At 41.2% G+C, this 21,623-nt stretch overlaps 1 protein-coding gene across 1 annotated transcript in view; it reads right to left on the bottom strand.

Moving 5' to 3' along the window:
* LOC132832361 (PH domain leucine-rich repeat-containing protein phosphatase 1-like) overlaps positions 1 to 19,754 on the bottom strand; it is a 176,369-nt gene extending 156,615 nt beyond the window's left edge. The window contains exon 1 of the mRNA XM_060850312.1: positions 18,146 to 19,754. Within this exon, the coding sequence (XP_060706295.1) occupies positions 18,146 to 19,535 (1,390 nt within the window). The 5' untranslated portion in view covers positions 19,536 to 19,754. The remainder of the gene's footprint in view (positions 1 to 18,145) is intronic.
* Between the last annotated feature and the right edge of the window lie 1,869 nt (positions 19,755 to 21,623).

Consider the following 21,623-nt stretch of genomic DNA (forward strand, 5'->3'; position numbering starts at 1 on the left):
TGTATTTGCAACACAGTAAAATTAAACATTCAATACCCTCAAAACTGACCTCACTGGCTTCTAACTAAACTTTTTGAAATAACCAGGACCACCTTCTGAATAACCAATACCATAGACCAGGATATTAGCTTCAACAGAACAATGAATAATTGTGATGATGCTGTTCCTTTAACAAGGTTATGTTATCCTTGGTTTTCTCAGGAGGTCATTAAAGCACAGGTTCCGTAAAGTCTGGAGCTGAAGGTTTTTATGGCCAATTTGATTATAGCTAATAAGACACTGCCTCGGACAAAAGGCTTTAAAGTTTCAAAAAAGCACTTGCACAATGAAAGGGGAGTGGCCTGTTCTCAACTTGTCTCTGGTTTGGTTTGGTCTGACTATTCACTGAAAGCAGTCAGGCAGTTGTAAACACTGCTTGATCCAAAGAAGCAGGTCCATACTTGGACTTCTCTCCTGTTTGAGCCTGTGTTTGACTTTACCTTTTGGTGCCAATGGGTGTTTATGGGGTTGTTGCAAGTACTGGGACAGCATGATTATTTTGAATTTTGGGATAATCTGTTGGGTTTTCAGATAGGTTGTCATTCAGTATGGTTTCTCTTTTGTTTGTGTTTCATTTGATAATCTTGGAAATAAATCCAATTTATTTAAAGCTAAGTGGTTTGACCAGCGGCATTTCTCCTGGTGTATCCACTTTATACCTGCTTAAAACAACTAGTAAAATAAGGGTCCGGGCTACTTTCTTGAAATGTTTTGAGGGGAGTCTGGCCTGGTCCATAACACAATTTGTTAAAAATTGAGCGGCTTTAGCAGAGCAAACTTAAGTCATAAGGTAATCTTATTCATGTTGTGAATGTAAACCCAATTTGTCTTGCTTCTCGGCCCTACACACACACACGCATGGATAGGCAGACAGCTAAGGGATGAATAAAAGAAATAAATGTGACTGACCAGTTCACCTAAGCAAATGTTACAGAACTGTGACATCACATGCATTGGTATTTTGCTTGGCTTCCAAAGACAATGATGCATATAAGTAGCTTGTAACGCTCAAAGGAATATTCACTTAATAATTATATCAGAGATTCTAAACTCTGGGCTTTCAATAAGTTGATAATGGGACGACAACCAGGGAGCAATCAAACCTCCATCAGGTAGTTTTCAAAGGTGTAATGCTTCTGACTTAAACAGTTCAAACACCAGTTCAAACTTTCGGTGTCTCCCCATACAGTCCCAGTTAGTTAATACTCAACATCCGCCATCTGTTTGAGCAAAATGCATATCTGGTGTAGAAGCATCTATAGAACACTTAACAAGAATCAACTTGCAATTAACTTGCAGGCCTGGTGACAAACAAGTATCAGTTTGCACATTGTCCTTTTCTAAAAGAAAGCAAGCTGCTACTTATAGCCCCCAAAAAAATCACAGCTACAAATCAAAAATAATAAAGTTAACAAAAACAGAATTTGCTGGAGAAGCTCAGGAGGTTTGGCAGCATCTATGGAAAGAAAACAAAATAATATTTAGAAGAACTATCAATGGACTTGAAACATTAACTCAGTTTTCTTTCCATGGATGCTGCCAGACCTCCTGAGCTTCTCCAGCAAATACTGCTTCTGTTTGTTTCAGATTTCCAGCATCTACAGCTCTTTATTTTAACTGGTTTGTTATTGGATAAGTGACTGCCATCGTATCAATGCTTCTTTTAATGACTTCTGCAACATAATAAGTACATCATTGGTTCATCAAGATGTTTGATTAGTAGCAGTTTATTGTCTTTACCATCCATCTAAAGTAAAACATTCACAAAATTTTATTTCAGTTATATCACTACTAGTGTTTTAAAATAAAGTCGTATCTTTAAAAAATATACATGTGGAGTTACGCAGGTACACAGATTTTGCTTTAAAATCTATGTAAAATGCAGTGAAGTAAAATTATTTCACTTATATCTGCTAATCCAATTATAATAATTAATTTCAAGTGTTTTATTGAATGCCAGGAACTGTTTGAGCTTTGGACTGCTTGTGCCAAGACAGGTCTTAAAAGCAAAAGACTTGCCTATCATAGTGTTGCTTAAAAGGAAAATGAAGCCATCAACACATTAATATCAATGTAACATAGTGGAGGCCAACAAATGAGTTTCCACAGTAACAGATGTAAAGATTGTTAGGCAACAAAGTGAAATGAGAATGCGGGAGAAGAGGTGGAAATACTGCTTTCAACCAAGGCAAAGTTAAGTTGACGGTATCAATGCAAAAGGAAAACAAACAAAACTCTGTGAAATCCAACGAGTGAAGCCAAGTTGGAATTCCAACTAGATGACCCCAACACAGCTATTTAGAACATTTCCCTCCGGATGTTGTTCATTGTCAAATTAAAAGAAAAAAAAAGCAGGATCCATTCAGTAACTTGAACATTGTTGAGCTTGTGAATTCCTCTAATTTAGTGGCAAGACAGGGCTTTCACAGAGCTCTGCACTGGCTTCCTGACTTATTGCCAAAACCTATTCACAATGCAATGAACACAGGAAGTTCTCACATTCACTGAAAAAAAAGCCACATAGAAGAGAGACAACTGTTAGGAAAACACACTAGTGCCTCCAAGAGCAACTGACCTACTTTTAATAGTCTGTACTTCAGAGTTTACTGCACTAATTGACCTTTGACATGTTACTGTATGCCTGTAAAATGACAACTGCTTTACGAATGTTGTTGCTAAGATGCCCAGACCATGGTTATAAATGCTATGGCTTTTTATCAGTACTTATGAGAGGTTTGGCATAATTATCAGGCAGTTAACTTGTAATTAAGCATGTGTAACAGCAGTGAGCCTTCATGGTCACCCAAAGTGAAATTTTGTTAAAATAAATTAGGATCTTTTAGATCTATTTTTGTTGCTGTGTATTTGTTTCCCCATTAAGAGCAACATCAAAAGTTACATGGACAAGGACAACTAGGGATGGGCAAAAAATGCTGACCCAGCCAGTGAAGCCCACATACAATAAGTGAATTTAAAAAACATAAATCCACCAAAAATATACTGACAGGACAACAATATTATTACAATAACACACCACTCATCACCAACTCTCTCTATTACATAGAAGCATACAAGATAGGAGAAGTAGTGTCAAGAGTGTGGTGCTGGAAAAGCACAGCAGGTCAGGCAGCATCCGAGAAGCAGGTGAATCGATGTTTTGGCCATAAGCCCTTCATCAGGAATGAGGATGAGAATACCCATCCTCTGATAAATTCATTGGTCACCAGGATATATATCATTGGTTCAGTTAAATTTCTGGCTAATGGCAAACCTCGGGATGGTGGTGACACAAATGCAGTGATTTTAGTGCAGCAGAATGTCAATGGGTGGTGGTTAGGTTCTCTATTGCTGAAGATGATCATTTCCTGGTATGTGTGGTGAATGTTCTCTCTAATGCATTAGCTCACTATTCTCAATTGTACTTTATTAATTACAAAGGAATTGGAAAGGATGAGAGAGAGGAGAAATGTAAAAGTTCAAGTCGTACTTCGATTAAAAAAAATGTAATAAAGTACTAAATCACTATCAGTTTGGCTTAGTTGATAGCACTCTGGATAGTTATACTTTGTGGTATCAAGCTGCTTTCCAGGACTAGAATGCAACATAAGCTGGCACTTTAAATTTAGTACTGAAAGGTAGCCATTGTTTCAAATGCATTTTTTGGATGAGATAGCAAACACAGATATGAAACTCAGTTAGATTTTTCTTTTCAAAATGTTATAAAAATACTACCTTAACATAGAAGGGATTCTCTTTTTGGCAACCTAGTTAATACTGCTTCCTTGACCAATGTCACAAGAAGCAGATTTTAGTCAATGTATTGACCCACAAACAAGAGTGAAGAAATGCAAAAACTGATTTGCATAGTTGATTTATATCAGAGGCTATAATTAATTTATAAACTATTTGTCATATATAGCTTTGGGGGTGTCCAAGAAGCATTAAAGCACACCAATTAAAATTAGCAAAGTCAACTACCATGTGACATATATGAAAAATAGCAACAAGATTTTCATTAAGGACTAATCAATCCCATTCTGTTACAAAGGAGATGGGCGGGACTAGGGTGATCATACAATTAATCTCAGAAAGTCACAGGAATTTTTAATTTGATTTATTTTTGTCATATGTACCTAGATACAGAGAGAAGTAATGCTTTGCGTACTGTCTAGACAAATTAAATCTTACATAAGTACATTAGGGTCACAAGCCAGAACGCAGAATATAGTGTTACAGCTATAGAAGGGATGCAGAGAAAGACAACTCCTATATATCCATTCATAAGTCTGATAACAGCAGGGAAAAGGCTGATCTTGAACCTGTTGGTGCATGCTTTCAACTTGTGTATTTTCTGCCTGATGAAAGAGAGCATAACAGGGGTAGCATGGGTCTTTGATTATGTTGGCTGCTTTCTCAAGGCACTAGGAAGCACAGACAGAGATAGTGCAAGGAAGGCTGTTTTCGTGAGGGACTGGGCTGCATTCACAACTTTCTGTAATTTTTTGCAGTCTTGGGCAGAGCAGATGCTGTACCAACCGGTGATACATCTGGGAATAATGCTTTCTACGGGGCATCTATAAAAATTGGAAAGTGTATTTGTGGATATGCTGAATTTCCTTCACCTTCAGAGGAAGTAGAGCCATTGTTGTGCTTTCTTGACCGTAGTGTCGATGTGGATGGACCAGGACAGATTGTTGATGATACTTACTCCTAAGAACTTGAAGTTCTCGGCCATCTCCACCTCAGCACCATTGATACAAACAGGGGTGTGTCCTCCACTCTGCTTCCTGAAGTTGATGACCAACTACTTCGTTTTGCTGTCATTGAGGGAGAGATTGTCGTCTTTACACCATGCCATTAAGCTGTCTCTACCCTGTACTCTGTCTCATCATTGTTTGAGATCTGACCCATTACAGTAAATTTGTAAATGAAATTAGAGCTGGCTTTGGCCACACAGCTGTGAGTGTATAAGGAATATAGTAAGGCTGGGTAGCTGGGCATGGGTGTTCAGGACTATCATGGAGGAGGCATTGTTGCTATCCTTATTGATTGCAATCTGAGGTCAGGATGTTGAGGATCCAGTTACAGACAGGGAGCAGAGTTCTAGATCTCTGAGTTTGGAGTTGAGTTTGGTTGAAATTATGGTATTGAAGTCAGAGATAACATCAATAAATAGGAGTGTGACGTGGGTGTTCTGGTTATCCAGATGTTCTAGAGATTGAGTGTAGGACCAGGAGATGGCACCTGCCATGACCTATTGCAATAGTCGGCAAATTATAGTGGATCAAGGAAATCTGGAATGATGTGTACCATTACTAACCTCTCAAAGCACTTCATAATTGATATCAGAGCCACTGGGCGGTAGTCAATAAGGCACATTGTCTGATTTTGCTTTGGCACTGGGATAATAGTGGTCGACTTGAAGCCTCACGTCAGAGTAAGGAAAGGTTCAATACGTCTGCAAATATTCCTTCTAGCAGGTCCACGCAAGATCTGACTGCATGGCCAGAGACTCTACCTAGCCCAATCACTTTCCATGGGTTCACTTCTAAGGCGGCTGATCTGACATGTGCAACGGTAACTGAGTATGATGCATGCAAGGCTGTCAGAGCAGGTGACATCATTTCATTCAACTTTTGTTCATCACCATCATAAAGTGCAATATGCTTATCGAATAGGTATGCATTGCTGTCAGTGATTCTTACCAGATTTTACTTTGTAGCCTGTTATATCGTGTTAGCCTTGCCACAAGCAACATATTCGTGTGGTTAGCATGGGACTCCAGTTCAGTCTGATATTGTCACCCGATATCCCTAATGGCTTTGCGAAGATCACAATTAAGACATCATTTGAGCTGGGAACAGATCCTCGCAGGTGGTTGTACAACTAAATATTCTGACCACGGTGAAACTGCTGCTGAATTCGTTGATGCTTCTGCCCTCAGAAGGCAGATAAATGACTGACTGCATTTGCCATCATGGTAAACTAAACTTTATTTCATCAAAACATTGAGTGTTCTGTTCCCCTATCACTCCCATGCTTTCTGACCTACACTGACTTCTAGTCAAACAACATCTTGGATTTTAAACTTAATTTTTTTCACAAGTTTTCAAATCCCTTCAATGGGTTGACTCTATATGTGTCATTTCCTCCAAGCCCAATCACCTGAGATGTTTGATCTTTTCCCATTCTGGCCTCTTACGCATTCAAAGTTGGTGGTCAAGTCTTCTGTTATCTAGACCCCAAGCTTTGCAATTCCCTCCCTCTCCCTTTCTACCTCATTACTTTCCTTTACAAAACTGAAGACTTTTCATTTTTGTTCAACACTTTTGACATCTGATTAAACTTTATTTCATAAAGACCCTATAAAGTTCTTGACATTTTGTGGTGTGAACGAACTACATAAAGGAAAAACTCCTGAAAACAACTTGCACACATTTTCAAAAAAAAAAACAGTGCTGAGAATTTCATGGGCTTTCTCTTGGTTCGTCACTTATACTGCAAGCTTGAGGGATATCATATGAGAACAGTTCTATTGATACTTGTTACTGATTTGGGGAAAACTCCAATTAAGTTTCTGTCATAAGTTTCCGTATTACTAACTGTCATATGCAGGCTTCCATATGCTGTTAGGCAGGTTAAGTTGGAACTTTATGTCAAAATTGGCAATAGTACTGCTTGGGAAAGCACAGCAGGTCAGGCAGCAGGGGAAAAAAAAAGAAAAAAAAAGGAAAAAAGTAAAAAATAAAAATAAAAAACATGAAAAAAAAAACGACATTTCGGGCACAAGCCCTTCATCAGCCATTCCTGCTCCTTGAATACTGCCTGACCTGCTGTACTTTTCCAGCATCACTCTGATCTAAAAATTCTGGTTTCCAGCATCTGCAGTTCTCACTTTTGTCTAATAGTACTGCTTGCCTAAATTAAGATTTTTCATCAAGAATGAAACAAAATTCAATTATGATAACAGCATTTTCATCTGAAACTCTGATCTGAGCTTTGAGTTTGTAATCAAGGATGACAATTGAGTACAGTGCTATTAGAGGGTCTGCCCTCTACATTAGGGAGGACCCATTTACCAGTTCAGCACATACAAAAACATTTGCAGCATGAATAGAAGATCAGGGTAGTTCTTCAGACACGTAGCCCTCAGTCAAAACTGAAGGTTTTGTAAATCATTCATATGCTGCAGAAGTGGCAGATATATCCTCTCCCTAATTGTGCTTAAGATAGAGGATATGAAATGAATTCCAATATTAGCTGTAAATCAGAAGATGGAAGGGAGCAAAGAACTTAGTAAAACTACTATTTAATATATAATAAATGGCCAGAGTTTGAATACTCTCTGATAAGTACATATGCCTGATAACTATTTGGAACAGATTTGGTGGATGCATGCATTACTACAAGATAGCAACTATTAATAGAACAGAAGTCCTATCAGCTTTATGAAAAAGTAAAAGTAACTACTTACAAGGCTGCAATTCTTGAGTACAAAAGGTGGAAAGTGGAAGAAAACTATATTGATAAAATAAACTGCATGATACAAGTTACTGCTCCACACAGATGTGATGACAAGACAAGAAAATCTTCATTCTAAAGGCCAGCAAATCTTATTTAAATTGAATGTGCCCACATACAGTTGAAAATTTGAATACAAGTTTAAATATTCAATTTATTTTAAAAGACAGCAAGATACAGGATAACTCCTGCTGCAGCATTGCAAACTGCTACCCAAAACTGCAAAGACTTAACAAGGATTTCAAATCAATTTATTTAAAATGGGTTTAGGCATTTTCATGCAGTTAAAGGTTACATTCTTGATTTAGAAAACGTTTAAATTAAATCATAACTTCTTTTGAGTACTTGCAGATGTAAAATCATTATAGCTGAGCTAGTTACCAGAGGTCTGTATTTCTCAAAATGAAACGAAAGAAAGAATTGAGAATGCTGGCAATCTGGAAATAAAAACAAATTGTGGTAGAAACTCAGCAGATCTGGCAGCTCTGTAGAGAGAAAGCAGAGTTATCATTTCCAGTCCAGTGACCCTTGTGCTGTTCTGTAGATGGGTCACTGGACTGGAAACGTTAATGACTTTGATGCATATTCTCCATGTCCTTGAATTTCCTTCCTAAACCCCTGAAGACTGCCACCTCTCTCTTCACCTTTACTATTTCCCTTGGACTACATCTTTGACCAAGCTTTTGGTCACCTTGCCAATAATGGAGTATTTCAGGAAGCACACACTTTAAACTTTCATATTTGCTGCGCAAGTTGCTCTTGTTGGATGTATGCTAATAGATACAGCTTATTAACCTCCTAACCAAAAGCATCGGCAGCATTGATTCAGGTAATTGTAGATCCCCATGATATTTACAAACACCACAGAACATTAAGCAAACATACTCGTATGAGTGTTGTAATGGCTAATTAGCCTAGAAAAAAAAAGTTCCCTGGGGACTATATTAGCTCAAAAGGAAGAGAGTCAGTTTGCATCTCTGAATAACCAAGAAATGTACACCTGACTTTGATTATAAGTATCTAGAAAGTTTATGAACATGCAACATTTTCACTCAGTTTCAGCAAAAACACAAATTCTTCAGTCAAAACTGACTGAATTTGATAATATATATTGGAAACTAAGTTCTAAATTTTTGATTTTTTTTTAAAAAGAAATGTCATTTTACCCACTCTAAAATGATGTGCCAAATGACAATTATTTTGTATAATAGAATGAAAGATAGCATGTGATAACAAAAAATTACAACACAGCAACAGGCCCTTTGGCTCCTCAAGCCTGTGCCAATCCAGATTCTCTATCTAAATCTGTCGCCTATTTTCTAAGGATTTATATCCCTCTGCTCCCCACCCATTCGTGTATCGAGATACAGCTTAATTGATGTAATCGAGCCCACTTCTACCACCTCTGCAGGCATCTCTTTCCAGGTACCCACCACCCTGTGCATAAAGAACTTTCCACGCATATCTCCCATAAACTTTTTCCCTCTCACCTTGAACTTGTGACCGAGTAATTAAGTTCCCCACTCTGGAAAAAAGCTTCTTGCTATCCACCCTGCCTACACCTCTCATGATTTTGTAGACCACAATCAGGTTCCCCACAACCCCCCCCCTTCTCTCAACCTCTACCTTTCTAATGAAAATAATCCTAATCTCCTCAATATCTCTTCATACTAGCATCCTCCATGCCAGGCAACATCCTGGTGAATCTCCTCTCCAAAGCATCCACATGCTTTTCGTAACGTGGCGACCAGAACTGTACGCAGTATTCCAAATGTGGCCAAACCAAAATCCTATACAAATGTAACATGACCTGCCAATCTTCTACTCAATCATGACCCTTCTATTGATCTGTGTTGCAACTTCTGGGTACAATGAACCGGAATACCCTGATATCTCTGTACATTAAATTTTCCCCAGGGCTTTTCCATTTAGCATATAGCTCACATTGCTACATTCCCAGAAGCATTTTTTGCTTAAAATGTAGTTATAGACAATGAAAAGCTACTTAAACTGATGTAACTAAAAGGGAGGTTAGGCTTCATAAGGCACTGGTGAGACCACATCCAGAGTACCATGCATAGTACTGGCTACCTTATTCAAGGTAGGATATAAATGCATTGGAGTTCAGAGAAGATTAACCAGACCATTTAAGGTATTAGTATGGTAATCTTATGAGGAAAGATTGGAGTTAAGTGTAGGAAGTGACTTGATTAAAAACCAAAAGATCTTGTGGTATCTTGACAGGGTGAACATGGAGAGGATGTTTCCTCTAGTAAGAGAATGTAGAACCAGGATATCACTATTTAAAGATCAGAAGCCTCCAATTTAAAACAGGAATTAGGCCAAACTTTGTCTCCCAGACCCAAGTATCTTCCTGAAAAGATCGTGGAAACCAAGTTCTTCAAAATTTTTAACAGAGGGAGATTTTTGTCAATCAAGGGTGTGTCAATTATTAGGGTAGGTGAGAATGTAGGTTTGAGGTTACGATCAGATCAACTCTGATCTTACTGAATGGCAGAATAGGCTTTACAGGCTAAATGGCTTTCTACAGTTCCTAATTTATCTGCTTATACTTAATCTGTAATACTTAAATATTTTTGGAAAATATTAGCAGTGGAAGAGAAAGAGAAGGAAGGAGCCAGTGGGAAATAGTGACTGAATTAATTTGCTTACTTTGCAGATTGCATAGAAGCATATGCATAATTAGAAATATCTTTACTTAACCATGTATTTAACCAAATGGTTTATTGCAACACTGGTAAGCAGCACACAGACTAACACAAAGTACAAGCTACCAGGGAAGATTTCCAAGATGGTTTAGAACGTGTTCTATTAAAAAAGACACAGGCTTGAGTTACTAATCTAACATTAATTAATTTGTGTTTTAAGAGTACAAACCATACTTAAATGCAGTCAAAAAAAAAGTGCCATGATTGTTTGATAAACAAGTTGTATTGCAAGTCTATAATGCAATACCAACTAAAACATGGGGCCAACATGGAGAATTTTCTCAGATAGGAGCTACTGAATTAAGAATACAGAGCTGAGTGCAACCTTGCATGTTGCCTTGGGAACACTGGACTGGTCACAGGAAGTAGTATGGTCTTCAAAGCAATCTTTCATTTAAAATTTCAGGTTGTTAACATTACTGGTCTTAACTGCCAAATGCAAAGCTCTTTTAAAACACAATTATAACGAAGAACTGCATTTTGATTTACATGAATGGTTTTAAAAACTAAAGAAGCTTGAAGAAAAAAATTGATACAAGAAAATCATTAATGCAGATATCAGAAATGAGAGAATAATCAAATTAAAGTCATGCAGAGACAGAAAATACAATTAAGAATTATTCCCAATGGTTGTTCATTTTGTTGTAGTTTTCAAAGGAATATTACACCACACAACTGACAAAATACTAGTGACTACATCAGCATAATCATCTTGTAATATAAGAACATTACAAATCTCAAGAGTGCCAAGCTCTGCAACAGAAATTAACACCATTACTAAACCAAGAAAAAAGCACATCATCTTCCTTCTCCAATTGTAGAAATACACATTTTGTACTCCCTAATTCTAGATGATTCAGATTTTAATTGCAGTACACTTGTCCAACTACTTTTTCCACTGTCTTTAGGCAAAAACAAATGACACTAATATCTGGTAGATAGTACAATGATAAAATTTCATTTGTTTACATCCATACCTTGATATGGAAAACAGTACAATATGGTCATGAAAGTTCCATATGTGTACACAAAATGCAAATGTTCAGTGATTTGCACACAAAAGTGAATTGTATAGCATAAAATTAGCACATTATCCAACTTACTGAAATGAATACATTTGAAATAAATCATATAATCTTGCAAGCACTCAGCAGTAAAGTAACAAGATCAGGTGTATCCCAGAACTTTGTGGGAAGCTAGGGAATTCATAGTATCCCTACAGTTTGGAAACAGGCCCTTTGACCCAACAAGTCCACACAGACCATCTGAAGAGTAACCCACCCAGACCCATTCCCCTACTATTCTACATTATCCTAGACTAATGCACATCCCTGAACATTATGGGTAATTTCGCTTGGCCAATTCACCTGATCTGCACATCTTTGGATTGTGGGAGGAAACCGGAGCACCTGAAGGAAACTGATGCAAACTCCACAGTCACCCAAGGTGGGAATTGAACCCAGGCCCCTAACAACTGTGAGGCAACAGTGCTAACCACTGAGCCACCCGAATTGATTTCTGGGTTCCATGCTGAGATATTTGTGTCATAGCTAGCCAGGAATATGGTGCTAGAAGACTGAAGATTGGCTAATGTGGTGCCATTATTTAAGAAAGATGTTAAGGTAAAGCCAGGGAATGATAGACCAGTGAGCTTGACGTCAGTGGTGGGTAAGTTGTTGGAAGGGATTCTGAGGGACAGGATTTACATGTATTTGGAAAGGCAAGGACTGATTAGGGATAGTCAATATGGCTTTGTGCATAGTAGATCATGTCTCACAAATTTGTTTGTTTTTTGAAGAGGTGACAAAAAATACTGATGAAACATAGCGGTGGACTTTGTCTATATGGTCTTCAGTAAAGTGACCAACAAGGTTTTGCATGGTAGACTCGTGAGCAAGATGAGATCGCATGAAATCCAAAGACAGGTAACCAACTGGATACAAAATTGGCTTGGGTGGGAGACACAGGGTGGTGGAGGGTTGCTTTTCTGATAGGAGGCTTGTGCCAGCAGTGTGCTACAAGGATCGATGCTGGGTCCGCTGCTTTTTTCATTTACATAAATGATTTGGATGTGAATATAGGAGGAGTGGTTAGTAGGTTTGCAGACAACACCAAAATTGGTGGTATAAATGGACAGTGAAGGAGATTATTTCAGAGTACACTGATATGGGGTCGCAAGTTATCTCAGATGGACTGAGGAGTGGCAGTTGGAGTTGAATTCAGATAAGTGTGAGGTGTTGCATTTTGGTAAGGCATAGGTAAAAGTGAGGACTGCAGATGCTGGAGATCAGAGTTTCGATCAGAGTGGTGCTAGAAAAGCACAGCAGGTCAGGCAGCATCCGAGGAGCAGGAAAAATCGACGTTTCTGGCAAAAGCCCTTCATCAGGAATAGAGGCAGGAAGCCTCCGGGATGGAGAAACAATGGAGGGGGGGGGGACTGGGGAGAAGGTAGCAAAAAGTACAATGGTGAATGAGGGTGGTGATAGGTCAGAGAGGAAGATGGAGCAGACAAGTAGGAAGGGAGATTGGCAGGTTGGATAGGTCATGAGGACAGTGCTGAGCTGGAAGTTTGGAACAGGGGTAAGGGGGGGGGGGGGGGGAAATAAGGAAACTGGTCAAGTCCACATTGATGCCCTGGGGTTGAAATGTTGAAGTGTTCCAAGGTGGAAGACAAGGCTTTCTTCCTCCAGGCGTCAGGTGGTGAGGGAGCAGCAGCGGCAGAGGCCCAGGACCTGCATGTTTTCAGCCTTGTGGGAGGGGGGAGTTGGTTGGTGCGGGTGTCCTGGAGAGGTTCCCTGCAGCGCTCTGCTAGGAGGCGTCCAGTCTCTCCAATGTAGAGGAGACCGCAGCGGGAGCAACAGATCCAATAAATGATATTGGTGGGTGTGCAGGTGAAACCTTGATGGATGTGGAAGGCTCTTTTGGGGCCTTGGATGGTGGTGAGGGAGGAAGTGTGGATGCAAGTTTTGCAATTCTTGCAGTGGCAGGGGAGGGTGCCAGGATGGGAGGGTGGTTTGTCTAGGGTGTGGACCTGGCCAAGTAGTCACGGAGGAAACTGTCTTTGCGGAAAGCTGAAAGGGAAATATATCCCTGGTGGTGGGGTCCATTTGGAGGTGGCGGAAATGTCGGTGGATGATATGGTTAATGTGAAGGTTGGTATGGTGGAAAGTGAGGACCGGGGGGGTTCTGTCCTTGCTACAGTTGGAGGTGAGGGATGTGGATGAGATACATTGGAGGACATCTTCAACCACGTGATAAGGGAAATTACAATCTCTAAAGAAGGAGGCCATCTGGTGTGTTCTGTGGTGGAACTGGTCCTTGTGGGAGCAGATACAGCAGAGATGGAGGAATTGGGAATACGGATGGCATTTTTTCAGGAGGTAGGATGGGAAGAGGTGTAATCCAGGTAGCTGTGGGAGTCGGTGGCTTTGTAAAAAATGTCAGTGTCAGGTTGGTCGTCATTAATGGAGATGGAGTGGTCCAGGAAAGGGATGAAGGTGTCAGAGATGGTCCAGGTAAATTTAAGGTCAGGGCGGAATGTGTTGGTGAAGTTGATGAATTGCTCAACCTCATTGTGGGAGCCCAAGGTGGCACCGATGCAGTCATCAATGTAGCGGAGGAAGAGGTGGGGAGTGGTGCCGTGTAACTACAGAAGATGGACTGTTCTACATAGCCGACAAAGAGACAGGCATAGCTGGGGCCCATATGGGTGCCCATAGCTACCCCTTTGGTCTGGGAGGAAGTGGGAGGATTCGAAGGAGAAATTTTTAAGGGTGTGGACCAGTTTATCCAAATGAATGAGTGTGGTCAGTGGAAGGGCACTATTGGGGATGTTGGGAGAGGAAGAAACAGAGGGCTTGGGAGGCCCTGGTCATGAGGTGCAGAGGGATTAGATGTCCATGGTAAAAGTGAAGCGTTGGGGGCCAGGGAAACAGAAGTCTTGGAGGAGGTGGAGGGCGTGGGTGATGTCTCAAACGTATGTAGGGAGTTCCTGGACTAGGGGGAAAATAGGACAATATCAAGGTAGGTAGAGATGAGTTCAGTGTCTCAGCCTGCTCCTGTCCCAATGGGTCAGCTAGTGTGGTTAGGCTTGTGGATCTTGGGAAGGAGGTAGAATCGGGCAGTGCGGGGTTCCCGGACTGAGGTTGGAAGCTGAATAAAGAAAGTTACTGAAGGAATGAAGCGCCGGGCAGCACCTGCAGTTAACTAGATGCGAACATGTGATCAGACGCATTTCAAGGAAATCGAAGAAGCTACTGAACTAAAGCCGGAGCTAATGCCTTTTGGTAAGGCATATCAGGGCAGGACTTGTACACTTAAATGGTAGGGTCCTGGGGAGTGTTGCCAAACAAAGAGATCTAGAGGTGCTGGTTCATAGTTTGTTGAAAGTGGAGTCACAGGCAGACAGGGTAGTAAAGGTGTTAGCATGCATGCCTTCATTGTCCAGTGCATTGAGTATAGGAATTGGAATGTCAGGTTAAATACACTTATTCAGCCACTTTGGAATACTGCATTCAATTCTGGTCTCCTTGCTACAGGAAGGATGTTGTGAAATTTGAAAGGGTTCAGAAAATATTTACAAGGACGTTGCCACAGTTGGATGGTTTAAGCTATAGGAAGAGGCTGAAATGGCTAGGGACTTTTTCCCCTTGTAGAGTTGGAGGCTGAGGGGTGACCTTAGAGGTTTATAAAATCATGAGGGGTATAAACTGGGTGAATAGGCAAGGTGTTTTTCACAGGATAGGGAGAGTCCAAAACTAGAGGGCATAGCTTTAAAGGCGAGAGGGGAAAGATCTAAACAGGTCCTCAGAGGCAACTTTTTCACCAAGTGGTTGGTGCATGTTCAAAATGGACTGCTAGAGGAGGTAGTGGACACTGGTACAATTACAAATATTTAAAAAGGCATCTGGATGGATGTATGAATAGGAAAGGTTTAGAGGGATATGGGCCAAATGCTGGCAAATGGGACTAGATTAATTTGGGACATCTGGTCAACATGGACAAGTTGGACCAAAGAGTCTGTTTCTGTGCTACACATCTCTATAACTCCATGACTGTAAATACTTAAATATCCATGGAGTAACAAATAATATTTTCACATTATAACATTGTTTGCAATTACACTTATGGTATAACACAGCTAAAAATCACAACACCAGGATATAGTTCAACAGGTTGACTTGGAGGCATTAGCTTTCTTCATCAGGTGGTTGACAACCAACCATGATTTTTAACTTTGTACACCCCAGTCCAATACCAGCACTTCCAAGTTATATAAATAGCATTTTATTGAAATAATAGATAAATATCACGAGTTATTTATGATGTTGCAGTTGCCTGTATATCTTCACCCTTTGCAGGTTTTAGTGGAATTTTTAATGACATTTTTGAATTATTGAGCACTTTATAAGATTCAAACTCAGGACAAAAGGTGCTTAAAACAGGTAGATAGCACTAATACAACACACAAAATAAAAGAAAATTTCCAGACAAAAAAAAACATGTTCATCTAGCTTACATTCAGTCATCCTAGAAGTTCCATGGTGCAGCAATAATAGAGTAACGACTATAGGAATCAATCAATTAGTCTACAATAGACCTAAACACAAGTCCAAGAAAATCCCAAGTGGTAGAGAACCAAGGTCACTTGTCCTCTCAACCATGCTGCACTCACTGCATATCAGGTCTCAAACCTCTCAATTCTGTACCCAAAATTTAATTTTTGGAAGTAAAATCAACTCACATTTGAATATATCTTTACTAACTGCTCCTTAGGGAGTGTGTTCTATGGATTAACCACTCAGTCACTGAAATATTAGTTATAATACACTGCAAGAATCCCACTTAAAATAAAATGTGTTTCTTGCTGTCCTACTGGCCTGCAGTCAGGCACATAACCCACTCTATTGGTTTTAATGCCATTTCATATTAAACCAAAATGACCTAAATTATAATTGATGTAGTATAATAAAATAATTGCTAAACCTGTTGAGCGCTCAAGGCTTTGAAAGAAATGTGGACATTTTTTCCACACACGTTCCTTGGCATTTCAGAAAAAGATATACCTACATGCCCTTGGAAGAGCTACACAGAGAATTCCTACAGTGCAGAAAGAGACCATTTGACCCATCAAGTCTGCACCAACCCTCCAAAGGAGTATCTCACCCAGATCCACAACCCCACCCCCTCCCATAACCCCTATTTACAATGTCTAATCCACCTTTTGAAAGAAATGTTATAATTACACATGAAAATTATGTACAAGAACTGTTCAGAAGCAAGTTTAACCAAATTTGATTAATTTGTATTTAGATGAATAGTGTGAATTTTTTCAACATTGCATTATTGGATAGTTGAAGTTATAAAGCATCTTTAACATGGGTGATTTTGCTGCTACAAATGGTGTGCAAGAATATGGGGAAAAAGGCAGGAGATTGGCACTAGGTAACAGAACATATGCTGGCACAATGGGCCAAATGGCCTTTTTCTGAACCTTTACTTCTATTGTGATTCTGGTGCAGTTATAGGGCATGATCAGCTAAACTGAAATATTCTTCTTACGCTTTATCATAAAAAAGCCAAGTATGCAAAAAGACTAATTCAATAACATTACACATTAATCACTAATTGCTTTCAGAGAATATTCTGCAAGCCACATACGACACAAATTATAAATATTGCAAATAAACCTGATGCAAATACAAAAGGAGATTGTCATGTTATCATGAAAAGCACAAGATCATTGATCACGTAGGTGGAAGTGTTATTTTACATTGGTAAGAACAAAATAACCATCTGTAGTGACAATAAAGCTCATAGTAGTCACCAGTGTCGTCAGCTATCCTCAGCACTAGCACCTTTTGTGTCGGATATTCTGGAAGTGAGTCAAGCAGTTTCACTGCATTATTTAAACCCTTAACAGAAACAGCATTATGCACTAAAAAACAAACATTCAAAGCACTCTTGAATGCCAATCCAACTACACGAACATAAAAGAAGCAACACATTCAAATGAAAAGTATGCAGAGAGAAATATAATGTTCTCCGTGGATTTGACGGTGGTCTTAATTCACTTGCACAGGAACAACATACATCCGACTCATGCCATCATCAGTGCTATGTTCTTTTGAAAATCTTGAGTTATAGTATTCAATACCTATTAAAATACATGTTAATGCTGTCTTTAAAGCATTTTGTTCACGTCAATTGAACAATTTATAAAACTACTCATTGCTGGTACTTATCACCGTAGGTAATATTATAAATATGGGAAACATGAGTTCTCATCTTTCTGTAGACGATTATAATTTCACTTTTGCCACCTGAAAGTAATTTTTTTTAGATAATATCTGTAAACCAAAGTGATTCCCAAAACTTTTCCCACGGCAACCCTATTTTAAGCCTAGAAATTGTCATACCAGTCAGTGAGAAATGAGAGCATGGGGTCCTACGAAAGCAGAGGTAGAGCTGCGATATCTCCATCCAAGTTCAATAGTAGTCATTACTACCTCAGAGCTTGAGACTCCTTTGGGATCCCACTCCCCACTTCGCCTAGTCTAAAAGATAGGTAACCACACTAAGTCACTGCAGCCAAACAAACATCTGTTTCTACCACTTTCTTTTCTTTCTATAAAGAAATATTTGTTGTTTTAAAATTCTAAACCATCAATGAATATTTTTACTATATCAGCAATGATGTTTCTCAGAATATGTCTGAGTACATCAGGAAAATGTTTAGTGCTTAAAGTAAATCCATAAAAATTATTGACTTTAAGATTGCTAACTGGTAGCATTCCAATTCTGTTTTGGTAAAGCAAGTTCAAAGCTAAAAATCAATGATCACCTAAAGGTCATACCTGCATAAAATCGAATCAGACAGCCAATTTCAACATCCATTCCCTCCTCCTGCACCCTACAAGGATCTTTGAATCCCAGTTTAAAGAGGTACTCATTTTGTATTTCAAGTGGGTTTTCATGTGGCTCCAGCCTCCTGGTAGTTTCACCATGAAGTTGCACATAAACCACTGATGTGAGCAAACCATCAGTCACCTGCATTCCCAAAGTGTCAGGGTTTGAAGACTTCAGCTGGCTTTCACCAGTAAGGGAATCACTCATTTCAGATCTGTCCACACATTCTCCCAGGATCATAGTGTCAGTTATGGTATTGCTATTTACATTTTCATTATTTGCCATGCTGCTGTCCAGTGAAGGTCTAGCAACAGTGTCCAAAGCCATCGATTTAAAAGAATTGTTTGACGATTTCAGTTGATTGGTATTATTATTCAATGAAGACCTGAGCCTGTTAATTTCAGTATCAGATTTTGGTCCATCTCTGACAATGACTGGTGCTAAGTACACTTGCCTGTCACTCGTATTTACTTCTTTTTGTGTGGCATTCCGATTATCCAGTGAAGTCCCTAACCTGGCAAGGCTGGTATTAGCTTTGTCATACCGGACAATATCAGTATTTGAGTGTTGGCCAACACTGGCGGCAGTGCCTAGTGACAATCTCAGTTTTCCGTGAGCAGCCAAGCACACACGTGCTTGCTTCTTAGCAGCAATATTTGACGATCTGGTATTCAATGTCCCGGTTTGTCTTAACCTGACCGAAGAGCCCAGTCCTGGCCTGGCACCGACGCTCCTCGACATCCCCAATCTGGCACCGCCAGCGTTGTCCAAAGGGGTCAAGTTGGCCATGCCCGCACCATTTGCCTTTGGTATACCCCCTGCCCCTGTGCGGCCAGAGTGCAGCAACCTGGCAGCGACCTCGGCCGCGGTGGTGTCCAGGGTGCAGATGACGGGTCTCAGATAGGAGGACATGTGCCTATCGTACAGATGCAGGCAGCCCCTCTGCACATCGGCTCGGACCCACTCCCGATCGGCTGCCGTCAACTTGGTGACCGGCATCTTCCGGCGGTCCAAGCTGCGGCCCTGACCACAGGAAGGGGCGGCGGCGGCGGCCGAGAGGTTCCTCCTCAGTCTCCTCCTGGACAGCAGCGAGTTGGAGTTGTTGTTCCAGCTGCGGTTACCGGGCTTGGGCTGAGGGTGCAAGGTGGCTACGGCAGGGGAAGGCGGCAGCATTTGCCCTGATCCGCTGCACCCACCTCCCCCTTCCCTGCAGGAATCCAGTCGTTGTACCTCCTCGGCGCTCACAGTGCTGCCGCCGCCGCCGTTCACTTTAACACTTCTACACCTCGACACAGCCGAGCGCTCCCTCTGGAGATCGCGAACCAACGCGGCTTCCATGTTCCCCAAGACAGTTTTGTAGATGCTGTTTTCCACACGCACAATACACGTGAAAAAAAAATCGAAAGATTACTTTATCAACCGCCAGTCCGAAATATTTGTCTTCTCCTTGATTTCGGGGCCTAATGATAACATTTTGGGAGTGTCACTGGCTTTTCCCTCCCTCACTGGCTGCACCTTCCAATCGCCATTAGCGAGCTGGAGACGCTCGAGCGCGGTCGAACGACAATAAGCGGGAGAGGGCGGGTTCAGCCTGATCAACAATTCAGACTCCGCCCCCTCAACAAACCCCGCCCTCTCCCCATCCCATTCAACCAAACCCCCCCTCATGCCACCCACTCCCCTTAAACCCAACCTCCCTCCTTCACCCACATCCACTCCCCTTAAACCAATCCTACCCTCCACTATAAAAAAAACCCATTAAGCTCAACTTACCCTCCAATATAAACCAACCCCATCCACTCCCTTAAACCGAACCTAGCCTCCCCTATGAACCAACCCCTCCTACACCCCATTTACTCCCCTTAAATTGAACCTATCCTCCACCATAAACCAACTCCTCCCCTTAAACCCAACCTCCCTCCTATAAAACAATCCCTTCTTCACCCCCATCCACTCCCCTTAAACCAATCCTACCCTCCAGTACAAACCAACCCCATTAAATCCAGATTCTGGATTAGTGGTGCTGGAAGAGCACAGCAGTTCAGGCAGCATCCAAAGTGCAGCAAAATCAACATTTCAGGCAAAAGCCCTTCATCAGGGATCCAACCTAGCCTCCACTATAAACCAGTAGGCCAAGAAGCGCAACACATTTTCCACTATAAACCAACCCCATTAAATCCAACCTAGCCTCCACTATAAACCAACCCTCCTACACCCCCATTTACTCCCCTTAAATTGAACCTATCCTCCATCATAAACCAGCTCCTCCCCTTAAACACAACCTCCCTCCTATAAAACAATCCCTCCTTCACCCCCATCCACTCCCCTTAAACCAAATCTACCCTTCAATATAAACCAACCCCATCCACTCCCCTTAAACCAACCCCATTAAATTCAACCTTGCCTCCCCTATAAACCAACCCCTATCCACTCCCCTTAAACTGAACCTAGCCTCCACCAGAAACCAACCCCTCCCCTTAAATCCAACCTAGCCTCCACCAGAAATCAACCCCTCCCCTTAAACCCAACCTACCGTCCCCTATAAACCAACCCCATTACAACCAACCCCTATCCACTCCCCTTAAACCCAATTTACCCTCCACCATAAACCAACTCCTTCCCCTAAACCCAACCTAGCCTCCCCTATAAACTAACCTCCTTAAACTGAATCTAAACTCCACTATGAACCAACCTCTCTACCTCCCCTCCACTATAATCTCAAGATCACTTCACCCTCTTAAACCAAACTCCTCCCTCGCCTCATCCCCATAAACCAACCCTTCCCCCACGAACCAAACCTCCCCTCCTTAAACCAATCCTTTCTTCTCCCCACCCCTCATCCCGGCCAACGGCTGGTCCTTCAATAATATTCATATTCACCATACGCCCCCCCCCCCCATTTCCTTTTTATTTTTCTCATCCTCAGATAAATGTATGTTTTTATACATTTCTTGCAAAATGGAATATCCTACGGGCAAACACGACCACAAATAAAAATCATCTTGATCTTGTTTCTGTTTATTACGAGGGGCGGGGCTGGGACGATGAATATTCACAACCTCTGACGGCCCGCGAAAGGGGGTGGGGGTGAGGGAGAGGGATAGCGTCCTCGCGACCTGGCAGTTGGGAAGGGGCTCCCGCTTCCCCCGCCAACCCAACCATGGAGATCACCAACCCTGCATGCAAAGCACCCCGGGAATTGTAGTCCTTCCCGGAATAAGAACGCGTGCCTCCCGACTGTGCGAACTACATTTCCCGTGGGGCAGTGCGCTTGTTCCGACACCCGCGACCTTGACCGTTGAACGGGATGGAGGCGTTCTTTCGAAATGGATGCACGGAGATCGGCGACTGTGTTACGCTTCATGATATGAGAGAAAATTTCTTTCCCAGCACGGGACAGCATGAGTGCAAGTTTCCAGAGCCGAA

Source organism: Hemiscyllium ocellatum, chromosome 34 (assembly GCF_020745735.1).
Source record: "Hemiscyllium ocellatum isolate sHemOce1 chromosome 34, sHemOce1.pat.X.cur, whole genome shotgun sequence".
NCBI lineage: Eukaryota > Metazoa > Chordata > Chondrichthyes > Orectolobiformes > Hemiscylliidae > Hemiscyllium > Hemiscyllium ocellatum.